Source organism: Mchenga conophoros, linkage group LG23 (genome assembly GCF_057382185.1).
Source record: "Mchenga conophoros isolate Kocher_MC1m ecotype Shallow Benthic linkage group LG23, M_conophoros_male_GT1.1, whole genome shotgun sequence".
Classification (NCBI taxonomy): Eukaryota; Metazoa; Chordata; class Actinopteri; order Cichliformes; family Cichlidae; genus Mchenga; species Mchenga conophoros.
This window is the reverse complement of record NC_140547.1, coordinates 10,257,033-10,272,291: the sequence shown is the minus strand read 5'-3', so window position 1 is coordinate 10,272,291 and position 15,259 is coordinate 10,257,033. Positions and strand designations below refer to the sequence as shown.

At 43.9% G+C, this 15,259-nt stretch overlaps 1 protein-coding gene across 1 annotated transcript in view; it reads right to left on the bottom strand.

Annotated features, from left to right (window-relative positions):
- Positions 1–473: 473 nt before the first annotated feature.
- grin3bb (glutamate receptor, ionotropic, N-methyl-D-aspartate 3Bb) overlaps positions 474–15,259 on the bottom strand; it is a 66,453-nt gene continuing 51,667 nt past the window's right edge. The window contains exons 3-9 of the mRNA XM_085264888.1: positions 13,816–14,908; positions 8,568–8,713; positions 4,937–5,052; positions 2,819–2,970; positions 2,051–2,215; positions 1,886–1,953; positions 474–1,541 (exon numbers count right to left, since the gene is read on the bottom strand). Coding sequence (XP_085121014.1) covers positions 740–1,541; positions 1,886–1,953; positions 2,051–2,215; positions 2,819–2,970; positions 4,937–5,052; positions 8,568–8,713; positions 13,816–14,908 — 2,542 coding nt within the window. The 3' untranslated portion in view covers positions 474–739. The remainder of the gene's footprint in view (positions 1,542–1,885; positions 1,954–2,050; positions 2,216–2,818; positions 2,971–4,936; positions 5,053–8,567; positions 8,714–13,815; positions 14,909–15,259) is intronic.

Here is a 15,259-nt window from a genome sequence, read left to right as displayed (position 1 = left end):
TCAGGCTCACGTCCTGGTCTTCTTCTCTTCCTCAGTTTACATAATTTATCTGACAGACTTTAGACTTCACAAGCTGTACTTGTGACTGAAAAACATTAAAAGATATTTTTTTTATTGAGCACTTAATTGACAAAAAAACATCACTTTTAAAGTGATAAATATATCATATTAAAATATTTTAAATAGATTGTCTTTGACGTTTAGGAGTAAAAAACCCTGAAAAACAAACTGTACTCACAGTAATACTGATTCAATACTAATTACTAATATTAGTAATATTACAAAATAATAAATTTTGTGTATAAAATAACTGGTCTTTGAGTGATTATTCAAACTTTGAAATGTGTAAAATAATAAAGGTTCGGGTTTGGGGCATGTTACCTGATCTTCAGACTTTCATTTTAAGATTTATGGATTTAAATTAGCATATTTTCTCAACAGTAATTTTTTATTTTATAAAGTAATTGAAACAATTTCATTTTTTCTTTAATGTTTTCACAGGATTTCTAATTTTAGCTGGAAATATAAAGTGTTTGTACTCTAAAGGGTTCAATAATTTCATCCAGCCTAAAAATATTGATTAGGTAACCAATCATCTGATTAGCTTCAGGGCTCTTTGATGTTTTCTGTCCAATCAACTTCTTTGAGAACTTGAGAAAGTTAAACAAAATAAAAGGAACATTTTTTTTCCTCACTGCTGATTAGAATGGCCGCCGTGTCGTGACCTTTCCAGAGAACATCACCTCCTCTGACTGGCCAGGCTGCTATGGAGGGGCCGGACTTTAGATAGGACTTTGTGAGGCGGGTCGGTCATGGTCGTTACGCATTTCATGTTGGAAGGAAGGGTTGTTACTGGGGTAATGGTGGGTATGGGAATGGGCGTGGCTCCTGTCGTTGTTGGGGTCGCCATAATGGTTGTCGTGGTAACGGATGATGGGGCGCTTGTCACTGTGACAGTGGGTTTGGTTAGAGTCGTCTGAATCTCAGCTCTCCTTGCCAGAGCTGTCCGTAACTTCTCCCTCATCTGTTCGATCTCCTCCTCCAGCTCCTCCAGCTCGCCAGGCCGGGGCGGAGCCACAGCAACACGGGGTGGGGCATCTGAGGCAGGCGGGGCTATGGTAACGGGGGCAGGGGTGGAAGTAGCAGGCGGAGAAAGCGCCGCGGCTGTGGGGGCTGGAGCTGAAGCATTGTGTCTTGCAGAGGAGGATGAGGAGGGGAGCGTGAGCAGTCGGTTGGTGAACGAAGCCGCCGGTCCTCCATTCTCACACAGCCTGCTGTTTGGCCCCGCCTTCGGCTTGGCTGGACCCTCCCTCTCAGCCATGGCGCTGCCTCCCTTGGTTTCAGAGACTGCAAGACGAGCAAGCAGACGGCGGGTGTTCAGCGTCTCCAGGTTGAAGTGGACTCTTTTGAAGTCTCTGGCATCTTTGGCAGCAGCGGCGGTAGCTGCGGCATCGGCGTCCTTGCTCGTCTCGTTGTTCCATTTGGCTGAAGCTCCCGGAGCGGGAGGGGCCGGAGGGGGCTGAGACTTGTGCAGGTTACAGCTGAACACAGACAAAGACCTTAGGCTCAGAATAATGCACATAAGTCAGTGAGAAATATGTGGATAAGAAATCTCTAAACTCCAAAGGAGACGTTTAGCTTGAAGAACTGAAAAAAACATTATAAGGTCATGTGTTTCTAATTTAAAACCAAGACTTTTTCAACAGTGTTTTTGCTCATGAAAGTTTATATTTATCGTATTTCTCATTCATGGATTATAAAATCAGCTTCATAACTGAAAGAATAACTGGAGATTGAAGCCTAAGGTTGTTCTGTTCTCTGTTGACATCTTGCAACTCCCATCAAAGTTAACCTAAACACTCTGAGCTCAGATGGTGAGACTGACCTCTTCTCTTTCTCAGCTCGCTGCCTCTTCACGTCCTCGTACGTCATGTTCAGAGCTCGGTGGATTTTCTGTCACACAGAGCGTTTAGTTTTCTCATTTAGTTTTTCACAAACATGAATGAATTATATAAAAGCACTCAGCTGAGATCATCCTTCTCTGACTTACCTGTGAGATGTGCAGCCAGTACTTTAGGTTCTGACGGCGGCGGATGTGTGGCAGAACGAGTCGGTAAAAACCATGTTCGCCTGCCAGAGTCAGCAAAGCGCCGCTCACGCCGACGCACAGCAACACGAAGAGTCCGGAAAAGTGGCTGATGCCCATCTGAAGAGTCTGAGAGAGAAGGGAGTGGCGATTACTTATTTACCACATTTCATTAGTTCCAAATGGAACATGCTTAACGCAGAAGATAAAAACATAAGAACCTGTGCATGTTTAAAATTGTAAAGGCATTGAAAAGAGCAAAATATAAAACTAAAATAAACCAAAACAAAAAAACACCTGATGAGTGCAGGCCTGTGCAAACCAAGAGATTTTGAGTCTGTTTTTAAATGGACGCACAGATGTAACTGATCTAAGGTCAGCAGGCAGCTTGTTTTAAGAGCAGGAAGATGTATTTGCCCTGTCCTCTGTGCCTGCAGTGTGTCAGCAGCTGGTTTCTTGCTGTGTTGCTAACTGGTTTCCTGTTGCCGACTGCAGTTTGTGTTATGTTTTTTAATCTGCCTTTATGAGGTTTGATAGCTGTGTCTCAGAGTGACCAGCAGGGGACAGCATCTGCCCACCTGAGCACAGTCAGAAAAAATATCCAGTCCAGATCTGAAGTGTCCAGACGCCTCCTCGTGTTGTTCTGTTGGCTTTGAGAAGGTTGAAATAAAATACATTTCATGAAAGGAACAGGTGGCCACGGCCACACAGGTGTGCTGCTGTCACACTGACCTCAGTAACGGCGAACACACGGTTCCCACACGGAACCACTTTGTACCACTTGTCGTGCAGCAGGTCCATGTAACCATCGGATTTGTACCTGCTGATGAACTCGGAGACATTGGATGCCAGAGGAGAATTCTGAGGGAGGCCGATACCGTAACCTGGAAACAAATAAACAGTAAACAATAAAAACAACAAACGGCATAAACGGCAGTACATAATTTGTTTCTCTATCTGTCCAGGAACTGCAGAGAGAAATCAGACATTTGAGCAGACAGATGTTATTGAGCATAAAAGAAAAAACAAAACAAAAACACGACACACAAACAACAAACAAAGAAACTGTCAACAACAATCAATAACAGGCGATCAGGCTCATATTACAGAAAGCTGAACCTCAGAGGCTCTGAGAGGAAGAAAAAACATCAGAAAGGTGAACAATACAAACAGCAACATCAGGCATTGTTCATGTCTGTTTGTGTGGAGTGAGCAGACGGATGTCTGAGCCAAGAACAGGAAGTCGAATAAATCAGGAGAGAAAACCACGGACCTGTTAATTAAGAGGTCTAAGCAGTAATTATTCTGGAGGATGATGCGAAGTCTAATTAAACTAAAAGAAAATCTTAATTATGGTTCATCTGAAGGTCAGAGCGGGAAACTTTTACTGCTCATATTCAAATTTAAACTTTATTCACGTTTCAACCCAATGTTTGACCTCATAGAGACGAGTCACTGTGCTGATCTACATAATTTCCTGTCAGCTTTGGTTTGTAGGCCTGCCTCTACATTGGTCTTCTTCTCCATCTAAATCTGGTCCTACACTGTGATGGCATCAGCCACATATGGGTAAAACAATTCCATTCGTTCACTTTATTTATTTGGTTTGCAGCCACTTCACTAATATGATTCATTAATCATTTTACCTAAACATAACACTGATATTACAAAGCATGCACATAATAGCATTGTGTGGTTTTTCTAAAAATGTTTTCTGTTATATTAATTATGTTTTTCTTTCTTTGAGTTACCTGGTGTGGGGCAGTAGCTGTTTCCTGTCTGGGCAAAAGGCGTGGCTAAAGACTTTGAAAACAAAATGCCTGCTCAGCAGGACCAACAATGTTCTTAACAGAAACAGGGATGTTTTAGGTTTACTTATGTTATTCTGTGCTTAGTTAGTATTAGTGTTTGTTTTTGTTTCCTTCCTATTGTGTGTAAATGGTTTGGCTAAACCCTCTTGTGTCTTGTAATGAGGTCAGTTTGTGAGTTAAGTTGTGTCCACTTTGTTAAGGTTCTGGAAATTACATTTTATAGAGTTATATTTAGTTGACCTCTTTTATGGGCCCTCTAATTATATTTTTGAATTTTTTTAAACGTTTTTTTGAGGGTTAAAATAAAGAAAACCAATTTTGAATATATTTTTTCCTGTGTCCTCTATGCCTTGGCTGCTTGGTCCCTCACATACACCCACCCATCTTCCGTGCCTTTTGTCAAATCTGCAGATTCAGTTTGTCCAAACAGCTAAAAAAAAAAAGAACAGTGACGCAGGACTGGTGCAGACCCTCAGTAAATGTAAACCTGAAACTATGAAAGTGAGAAACAGATGAAACTAACAGCTGTGGACTCTTTATTTCCATTATTTATTAAAACTGTTTTTATTGTGTGTGTTGAGGGATCACGTAAACTTCAGCTTCACTCCATGGATGGAACGATTTCATGTCACCTTTTTTCTGTTAGTCGCCATTTTGATAATAGTGATGCTGTATCAGAGCACCAACAGTGAAGCATTCATCTTTCTCTACAATGACTCGACAATTTGGCTTCAGACTCAGATCAGTTTTTCTGTTTCTTGTTATCTGAAGCTTCAGGTCACCTGACGAGTTTCATAGTGCTGGCTTGTTTTCTGAACTTCTGAACTATGATGTTTACACCCCTCAGTATGTCAAGGTTGTTTGACTGATTCACCAGCTGATCTTTAAATCGCTAAACTATCACACAACTTTGCTCCTCTCCTCTGATTAGTCCAATTAAAAGAAAACACTGACAGGAAGTCACCTAAACAGAAACAGCAAATGTACACTTTGACCTGACCGAAACACAGACGGAACACCAGCAGTATTGCTTGCTTACCTTCGATGGCAAACGGTTTCCCGACTGTCGCCAGTTTGCAGTCGGCATCGATGGAGACTTCGTAATCCAACAGAGCTTTGTCCATGATGAAGGCATCGAGCTGAGGAGGATCTGTCCTTCAACACAGAGCCACACTGTTACTACGGAAAACTCCAAAACCACACACACAGACAATGATGCACGTCATGTCTTCCTGTTTTCTTCTGACGTGTTTCCAGTCCGAGCCTCTACTGTGCTGGGATGTTCAGTTTTAATTATGATCGGCCTATCTTCATCAATCACCTACATACCACAGTATCAGTAATTAAATCGTATCTTGACCCAGCGTTCTTAGCTACTTATAAGCCGATCTTTAACCTTCCTTTCAGTAGTTGTCAAACAGCTTAAAGATCATCTGCAGAGGAATGGCTTGGTTAAAGAGTTTCAGTCAGGTTTCAGAGACCATCACAGCACAGAAACAGCTTTAGTGAAGGTTACAAATGATCTTCTTATGGCCTCTGACAGTGACTCATCCCTGTGCTTGTCCTGCTAGACCTCAGTGCAGCGTTCGATACTGTTGACCATAATATCCTATTAGAACGTTAGAGCAGAGGTTCCCAAAGTGGGGGGCGCCATTGCAGGAGGGGCGCGGTATGAGAAAAAAAAGAAAGAAGTGCAAATGCAAAGCAGAAGATGAAACTTAGCCAAATATGTTTCCAAACCAACTTCCTTCCAAGCCAAATACTAGAAAATATGATGAAGCACATCTTGCCTTTGGCTTCACCTGCATAAGTGCCAAAGTAGGTCTCCCCGACAGAATTTGTTTCCCCTGCGTCGGGAGCTCGCACTGGGTTGCCCAAATCACGGACAAAAAGTATCCCATATTCGTGATTTTTAGTTCACAAACACTTCTTATAATGACTAACTACTCCTGACGTTTTGGAGATGTTAGCTCTTTATACAGTAAAGTTACAGTGGGATACAAAAAACAGGCTGATTCTGCCACAATTTCCCCTCCCTGTCCAAATCACAGTATCCCACAGTTGAACCCATTTTGCACAGAGAGGCATTTTTTTGAAAAATGTATTGATAGCAATGTTGAATATTATTACACAGGAAAAAAACAACTACACATAAAATAATTACACCATGACGCCTCAGGCTTTCTAAATGGAGGAACAGTAACTGCGTGTGTATTTGTAAGCGTGTAAAAACTGCAGATAGTCAGATTAACAGTAACAGTATTTTGTCTTTATCCGCCATTGTAGAAATTCATCTCATGTAAACAATAATGTGGCGCACAGTGTCACGTGAAAAAAGGCACATACCTTTGTCGTTATGGGTGTGTGTGGTTGGAGGATGTGTTTGTGGTGGGGGTGTGGGAGATTTTCTTGTAAAACAAGGGGGGGGGGCTAGCAAAAAAAGTTTGGGAACCACTGGATTAGAGCATGCTGTAGGTATTACAGATACTGTGCTGCAGGGGTTGAATTAGTGCTGCAGCTGAGAGGTGGTAAGTGACGAAGTACAAATACTTTGTTACTAAACGTCAGTAGAAGTTTTAGGTGTCTGTACTTTACTCAAGTAGTTTTTTTTCTTACTTCTTTTTACTTTTACTCCCTAAAATTTTAAACAAATATCTGTACTTTCTACCCATTACATTTTACAAAAAAGGCTTCTTACTTTTGGTGTAACGCATTTGGGGAGAGTTATTAGTTCACGTCACTGTGAGCCTTCAAACATCAAACTGATTTGAGCCTAAATAAAAACACAAGAAAATCCTGTTCGTTTATAAATCATCAGAGGATGTTCCATAAAAAGAGACGATGTCTGTCTTTCAGAATCTGTCAGAATTGAGCTGCTCAATGGTTTCCATTTTAAAATAAGATATATATGCAATCTAAACTAAAAAATACCTTTACTTTGTGTTCTTGGAAGGTTTTCTGACATTTATAGGAGGCAAGGTTTTGTGCTGCTGAAAACAGATGTTATGATGGTATATAACATCTGTTTATACCATCATTAAACCATTGGAAGGTTTTCTGACATTTATAGGAGGCAAGGTTTTGTGCTGCTGAAAACAGATGTTATGATGGTATATAACATCTGTTTATACCATCATTAAACCATTGGAAGGTTTTCTGACATTTATAGGAGGCAAGGTTTTGTGCTGCTGAAAACAGATGTTATGATGGTATATACATTAATTGATATTAATAATTCAGTGTCCCTCAGATTATTGGCTAAGAGTTGTACTGGCCCATGTACATTTTAATTAGATTGTGAAAAAAGATTTTATTTTCATATTTTTAAATATTAATGAAGTTTTTTTAACACATTATTTCATATTATTTCACTCTTAATCTGAAAACAAAAGCCTTGATATTCATAAGATCTAGTACACCCCATACCCCCCACACACTTCAGCTCCGGACTGGATGCATTTCCTGCTGCAGCTTCCATGTAAAATAGGGATGGTGCCATCAGCCTTCATTAAGCTGTATAATTTAACCAGTTCATCTGCATATTTTAATACAACTTCTGGAGACTTACTCCAGATTTTTCTCTGTGTAAAACAAACAGCAGTGGATGGAAACAAACTGTACCAGAGTCACTGCTGCTGTTGTGTTATCAGTGTTTCTGCTTAAAACTGGGGGCTGCATGGGCCAGGCTTTATATTCATATGCTGCTTCTAAATACATTTGTATTTCAATTCTGTTTTTCAGTCACAAATGTGGGTGAAACACTTGCGTTTACATTTTTTAACACATTGGTGAGCTACAGAGCCATGCATTAAACGAAGCATCAAAGCAATGAATTCATGTCCAGAATTTTTTTAATCCAATTATTTCAATTACTTAAGATAAGATAAGATAACCTTTATTAGTCCCACACGTGGGAAATTTGAAACTGGTTACTTGATGAATTGCTGCAGTGGTTTGGATCATATCTATCGAATAGATTGATATGAACAGACAGCCATTTGTTCATGTAAATAGAGAGTCCTCTTCACATACTAAGGTTAATTATGGAGTTCCACAGAGTTCAGTGCTAGGACCAATTCTGTTTACATTATACATGCTTCCCTTAGGCAGCATCATCAGAAGGCATAGCATACATTTTCACTGCTATGCAGATGACACACAACTTTATCTATCCATGCAGCCAGATAGCACACACCAATTGGTTAAACTGCAGAAATGTCTGAAAGACATAAAGACCCGGATGACCTTTAATTTTCTGCTTCTTAATTCAGATAAAACTGAGGCTATTGTACTCAGCCCTGAAAATCTTAGAAATATGGTATCTAACCAGATGCTTACTCTGGCCTCCAGTAACACTCTGAGGAACCTTGGAGTCATTTTTGACCAGGATATGTCTGTTTCTTCTTCACTCACTTTCATCACTCTCAGTTCATACAACTCTCTGCATTACACCTCTACGCTTTCTGTCTCCCCTTGCTCTCTTCCATCTCCTCTCAACCCCTTCTTGATTCCTGTTGAATGATTCCTTGATTCAGAGATTTCTTCCAATTAAAAATGGAGTTGTTTGTGTTTGGCCATAAATAAAATTAGAAAAACTGAACTGAGTCTGGTTTCTCTGTTAGAACCAAGAGAATCAGAGCATAACCTGCGGCTGAATGTTGCTCTCTTACTTGAGGGTGGCAACTCCTTCAGGTGTGGTCGGCTCGTTGAAGCGTCTCATGTATTCGTGCATTTCTGGAAAACTCTTCTTCATGTAATCCTCCGCACTGCTTTCCCTCACTGTCCCAAAACGAAAACCCTGTGACGGATGATGCAGCTGCACACACCAACAAAGAGGAGGAAGAGGACAAGAATGAAGGACACACAAACAGAGGAAACAGCGGATGCTGCATATTCAGCTGAAACACATGAAACATCTGTGAACACATTTGACCTGAAACACCCCACAAAGCTGCACAGTAAAGGGCCACTCTGGCCACTCACGCTCACATTCAGTTTCATGTTTCTTCTTAGTCATGCTTTATTTTATAGATTACATCCAGAAATTTCCTTCACAGCCTCTTGATACACTATGAGGATAGGCGGCACCCAGAAAGCTGCAGGGCTTCACATATAAAATAAAAAGCTAATCACACACAGATGGACGTCCAATTAAAGCTCCCTGAGCTCCCAGCAGTGCCGGCTGTGCAAACACTGCAAACACTGAGAGGCGTGCTTCATGCTTCAATCAGCCGCTGAATTAAAAGTGTAATTATGACAAGGCAGGTGATCCACAGAGCAAATTTAATCTGTAATTGTTTCAGGATGGAGAGCACAGAGTGAAAAGAGTCTGCAGAGAGTTCACAAACACAGATCTGACCTTGCCTGAACCAGCAGCACCACATTGCCTTTATCATGAGACTGAAAAATGTTTCACAGGAAAAACACTCGTGGTCGTCTCACTTCAAACTCACCGTCCATCCATCCATCCATCTTCATCCGCTTTGTCCGGGGCCGGGTCGCGGGGGCAGCAGCCTAAGCAAAGAGGCCCAGACCTCCCTCTCCCCAGCCACCTCCTCCAGCTTATCCGGGGGAATACCAAGGCGTTCCCAGGCCAGCCGAGAGATATAATCTCTCCAGCGTGTCCTGGGTCTGCCCCGGGGCCTCCTCCCGGTGGGACATGCCTGGAACACCTCACCCAGGAGGCGCCCAGGGGGCATCCTTGTCAGATGCCCGAACCACCTCAGCTGGCTCCTTTCGATGTGGAGCAGCAGCTGCTCTACCCTGAGCCCCTCCCGGATGGCCGAACTTCTCACCCTATCTCTAAGGGAGAGGCCAGCCACCCTTCGGAGGAAGCTCATTTCTGCCGCTTGTATCCGCGATCTCGTTCTTTCGGTCACTACCCACAGCTCGTGGCCATAGGTGAGGGTAGGGACGTAGATCGACCGGTAAATTGAGAGCTTCGCTTTTACACTCAGCTCCCTCTTCACCACGACGGACCGGTGCAGCGTCCGCATTACTGCAGCTGCAGCCCCAATCCGTCTGTCGATCTCCGGCTCCCTTCTCCCATCACTCGCGAACAAGACCCCGAGCAGCGGGAATGAGGATCAGCACCTCCAAATCTGAGGCCATGGTTCTCAGCCGGAAAAGGGTGGAGTGCCCACTCCGGGTCGGGGATGAGTTCCTGCCACAAGTGGAGGAGTTCAAGTATCTCAAACTCACCGTGTGACCGCAAATTTTGTGTGTGTGAGTGTTACGTCCCTCTGCAGCTTTTAATCGTCTCAGTGTTTTCAGCTGGTGCTAATTGGCCACACCTAGTCAGGTGTGGATAAAAGCATACCTGAGGCAAGCTTTCCGGCAGTGCACTAGTCTTTGCCTTGGTGGCACCAGCCATTTTAGCCAACCTGGTTTTCCATTTTAGGATGAAACCTCTTCTCACCCACACTCTGTTATTCATCCCCTTTTTTTTATGTTGCGGCTTTTGAGCCGGGTCGTAACATAAGTGGGGGCTCGTCCGGGATCCCTCATAGGGGGTCTTTGTTCCTGGGAGTGGGGGTCAAAAAAAAAAAAAAAAAAAAAGGAGATGAATAACAGAGTGTGGGTGAGAAGAGGTTTCATCCTAAAATGGAAAACCAGGTTGGCTAAAATGGCTGGTGCCACCAAGGCAAAGACTAGTGCACTGCCGGAAAGCTTGCCTCAGGTATGCTTTTATCCACACCTGACTAGGTGTGGCCAATTAGCACCAGCTGAAAACACTGAGACGATTAAAAGCTGCAGAGGGACGTAACACCTCCTCCCTTAAAAGGGTTCCTCTAGGACCCTTAAATTTATTAAAAGCCCCTCTGAAGCCTTCAGTTCCTTGACCCACAAACCTGGAATAAAAGTTAAAGCTAACAGAAGCAGTGTTCACGTTATAGTTGGCATCTCTAAGCATGGATGGGCATGAGGATTTGAAGTTGCCACACTGAACAGACAAAAAGTAACATGTGACTGTTACGGCCGCTGGCCTCAGGTGGCCCCGCCTTCCTCCATGGAAGCTACAGTGCTCCAGGACTCACGGGGGATTGGCTGGCCCGGACATATGCCCGCCCCAACTTCATGCGGATCCGAGCCTGTCAGACTACGCACACCATTGGCTGCCGCAGGAGCCTGGAGTACGACGGACAAGTGACACAGCTGTCTGCAGTTATGACAAGTGACACAGCTGACTGCAGTTAACTGATAGTATAAAAGGCTGAGGAGTCTTCATTCGTCGAGGGACTTGTTGATTTGAACAGACTGTACAGAGAGTCCCTCCCTTTTGCCTTCTGCCTGTGTTTTGTGTTGCCTCCTGCGAGACGTTTAGTAGAGCAGTGCTCTACTGGTGTTATTAATCGTGGTGTTTGTTTAAAGTTTCTCTGCTGCCTAGTGAGTTGTTTCACTAACGGATTTCAGTTGTGTTAATAAACCTTATGTTTGTCGTCCTATCTAACTCCTTGGTCTCTGGGCTCGTTTATGTTACGTCCGCTGCCGCCTAGCAGAGCTGGGCCGTAACATAAGTGGGGGCTCGTCCGGGATATTTGGACATTTTAGTGGAGACTGAATGTCAGTTTGTTTTGCTTTTAAGTGGGTGAGTGATGGTGTTCACTGTAATTGAGCAAACTCCCTTTAGTTAGTGTGTTTCAGCTGGGTGGCTGTGCTGCCCTTCCATCGAAGCACTTGTTTGTTGTTTTGCTTTATTGTTTTAGTTTATTGTGTTTGGTGGCTATCCTGGGTGGGGGTACGCTTCAGGGTTTGGTGGGAGACTGTACCCTGGTCTGCTGCCTGCTCTCGAGTTTGCGTTTAAAGTTGCCTCGAGCCCGGTACACCACTGAAGACTAGACAGGTAAAGTTTTATTGTTTTTTAGCATTTTAGGATGGGAGTTGCACATAGTAAATCAGTGGCACCAAACTTGGTAGGAGGTTTTTGATTATGGTCTGTAGCTGAGGCAGGTAGGCTGTTTTTAAGTTGGCATTGTGTGCACACCCTGTGTGTGCATATGTCAGTGTGGATGGATGCTAATGAGATCCTTGTGAGGTGAGTGTTTTGTGCTGTGACCTTTTAGTGTTGTGGGGAATATGGCTATTTTGTTGGATCACTTGTGAGTGTTGTTGGCCAGGTGATGGCAATAACACTGTGGGGTGCTGAGCCACCCTTGATGTGATCATTGTGTGGCCATAGCTCTCCATTTTGTGGTTGGTCACTAGTATGCTTGATTTACTGAACTTTTTGGATTAAAGTAACTTGTTGTGGTATAGGGCCACTTGTATGTGACTGTTAGTGGGTACATCATTCTCCCCGGAAAACGAGGACATCAACACAGAATCAGAGAGGGCAATATCAGTATCTTTCCGAGCTTGTGCTCGAGTAATTGCACAGGCTGGATACAGCCCAGGGTGCATAGACACATCAGAAGTTTTCTGATTCAGGGGGTTGTCTAAAACCTCCAGACGAGGGAGTACTACCCCTCCTGCGATGTCGTTGCCCAACAGCATGGCCACACCCTCTATTGGCAAGGCCGGGCACACGGCAACAGGTTTGATTTACTGAACTTTTTGGATTAAAGTAACTTGTTGTGGTATAGGGCCACTTGTATGTGACTGTTTGTGTGGTGGAGACAACAGATCACTTAGTTGTGATTATTTGTTGCTACTTTTGGTTGTGTGTCGTAGCAGATCAGGTAATCATTTTGGGTTTGTGACTGTTGTGCTCCTTTGTGTTGGTCACATGTTACTTTTTGTCTGTTCAGTGTGGCAACTTCAAATCCTCATGCCCATCCATGCTTAGAGATGCCAACTATAACGTGAACACTGCTTCTGTTAGCTTTAACTTTTATTCCAGGTTTGTGGGTCAAGGAACTGAAGGCTTCAGAGGGGCTTTTAATAAATTTAAGGGTCCTAGAGGAACCCTTTTAAGGGAGGAGGTGTTACGTCCCTCTGCAGCTTTTAATCGTCTCAGTGTTTTCAGCTGGTGCTAATTGGCCACACCTAGTCAGGTGTGGATAAAAGCATACCTGAGGCAAGCTTTCCGGCAGTGCACTAGTCTTTGCCTTGGTGGCACCAGCCATTTTAGCCAACCTGGTTTTCCATTTTAGGATGAAACCTCTTCTCACCCACACTCTGTTATTCATCTCCTTTTTTTTATGTTGCGGCTTTTGAGCCGGGTCGTAACAGTGAGTGTGAAACTGATGGTGTCAGACCGGGCATGGTTAGAGGTGAGAAATGGTAGAGTTTAGTCGCCTGCTGTGTGAACACCAGGCTCCAAGTAAGACCTGGGCCTCTGTGTGAGATCTTATGCGGTGTAGCTTATATCCCCTGTTAGTGTTTTTCCTGCATCTTCATATTATTGTTGTTCCAGGATCACCATTGCAACTGACCAATTACAATGTGATGTCATAATTTGGAGGTAAAAGTCAAAAACCCCTTTGTTTATATAAAACTGTAAAAATTTCTTCAATAAATGGTAAGTGTTTCAAGTGTTTTTTTAATTTTAGTTTTATTTTTAGTTTAAAAAAAATTCCTATGTGTGGGACTAATAAAGGTTTATCTTCACTTAATTAATTCATACAATATAATAAATATATTGTCAAGTTAGGTTTCATGTTAGCCAAATTTTGCTAGTGATAGTTTTTAAGAGCATTTGCTAACTTCCTGGCTAATGATAACTGAAGGTTCAAGTTGTTCTTGCCCAACTTGGCTGAAAATTTAACTGGTCCTTGACCAACATTATTATAATGATGCAGGATGCTAATCTCCAGTATGAGCCCTATATGCTGAACCAAAGGGATGCTTCAGAAATGTTTTAGTCCCTCAGGATGTCCTGTTTGCACTCTCCTTGCTCTACGTGTGATTGGAGACCAGCTGAAGATCCTGACACTGACAGCAGAACCATGACAAAATAATCTAACCTTACGGTCTCACCTTGGCATCATGGATCCCTGAGACCTCCTCAAAGGTCTTCTCTCCCACCATGACAGCAGCAAGGTTGGCGGTGTAGCTGGACAGCACCAGCAGACAGAAGATGGCCCACAAGTTCATCAGGAAGCGGCCTGTCCAGCACTTTGGGGTCTTAGAGGAGACGGTGCGCCCGAACAGGATGGCGTAGCACAGGTTGAGAGCCGATGAGTAAGAGAATACCCTCACCCGGTTGCGCCCATGAGGTGTCATCCCATAAGGACTCTTCCACTCGTAGAGCGTGAGGAAAAGTGCAGTGATGTGCAGCGCCAGGAAGATGCCCACCCACATGGACCAGTGCAGGGGCCACATGAAGGCCCCGATGGGGGCTGCTGTGTCCTTACTGCGCACCAGGATGCCCAGGCTGGTGGAGAAGAAGGGCGAAGTGAAGTCGATCACCCGGCTACGGGCAGAATTTATGCTAAATGAGGTGACAGCCATGTCTGCCAGACCATTCAGGAGATCTCCCACTAGCCCGGTCCAGCGCCCTCCCTTCCAAGCTCCATACTTTCCGTCTCCGACGATGTAAAGGTCAAACTCAAAGCCTAGGTCCTCAGCCAGCTTCTCCAGCAGGTCTATACAATAGCCATAGCAGCACTTGGTGTAGTCTCTGGGCAGCGAGCTGCTGTTCCCAACTGCCACTTCCCTGAAGTATCTCTCCAGGGTCTCTGAGCTGTTAGCGGCAGCATCCAGGCAGAATTGACCAGCCGGGCAGCTGCCCTCGTCGTCCACGTCCCGCGTGAACACGAAGGGATGTTCCACCAGGGTTACCACCCGGACCCGACTCCCTGCCACCGGCAACCCTGCTCTCCACCGGCCCCTGGTCCTCCCACCCATCCCATCCATCCTGTGGTGAGGCTTGGGTCCTTGCCACACTTGCTGGTCCTCCACCTGCAGCGAGCCATCCTCCCAGCTGCCTACTGTCACCCAGGTGGGTTGACCCAGTGCGTCCCGCCGCAGACTCCAGATATGGAATCGTTGCAGAGTAATAACCTCAGACCAATTCTGGTGGACTCGGACGGGACCGGTGAGTCCAGAGAAAGATGTGTTTGACAAAAACCTGCAGCAGAAAAAAAAAAGCGGGTTGCATGTGAGTGGGGGCAGGGCTTGTGAGCAGTGCTATTGGATCATTGTCTACTGAATTATCAGTTTTTAACTGAGAGCAGAAGAAAATGGATCACAAAATTATCAGTCAATAGGCTAATAAATAAATATGATGTATACTTTTCAAACATGGTCTCTTAATAAAAAATTACTTTCCCACCGGGATCAACGCTTGACCCCGTCTAACTTTAACCATGAAAACTAAATTTTTAATACACAGATGACCCTGATGTGTTTCCAGCTCTGATTGGTCAATATGATCGCAGACGCTATGTTTCCACCGATCATGAAGAAGTTTTTTGGTTCT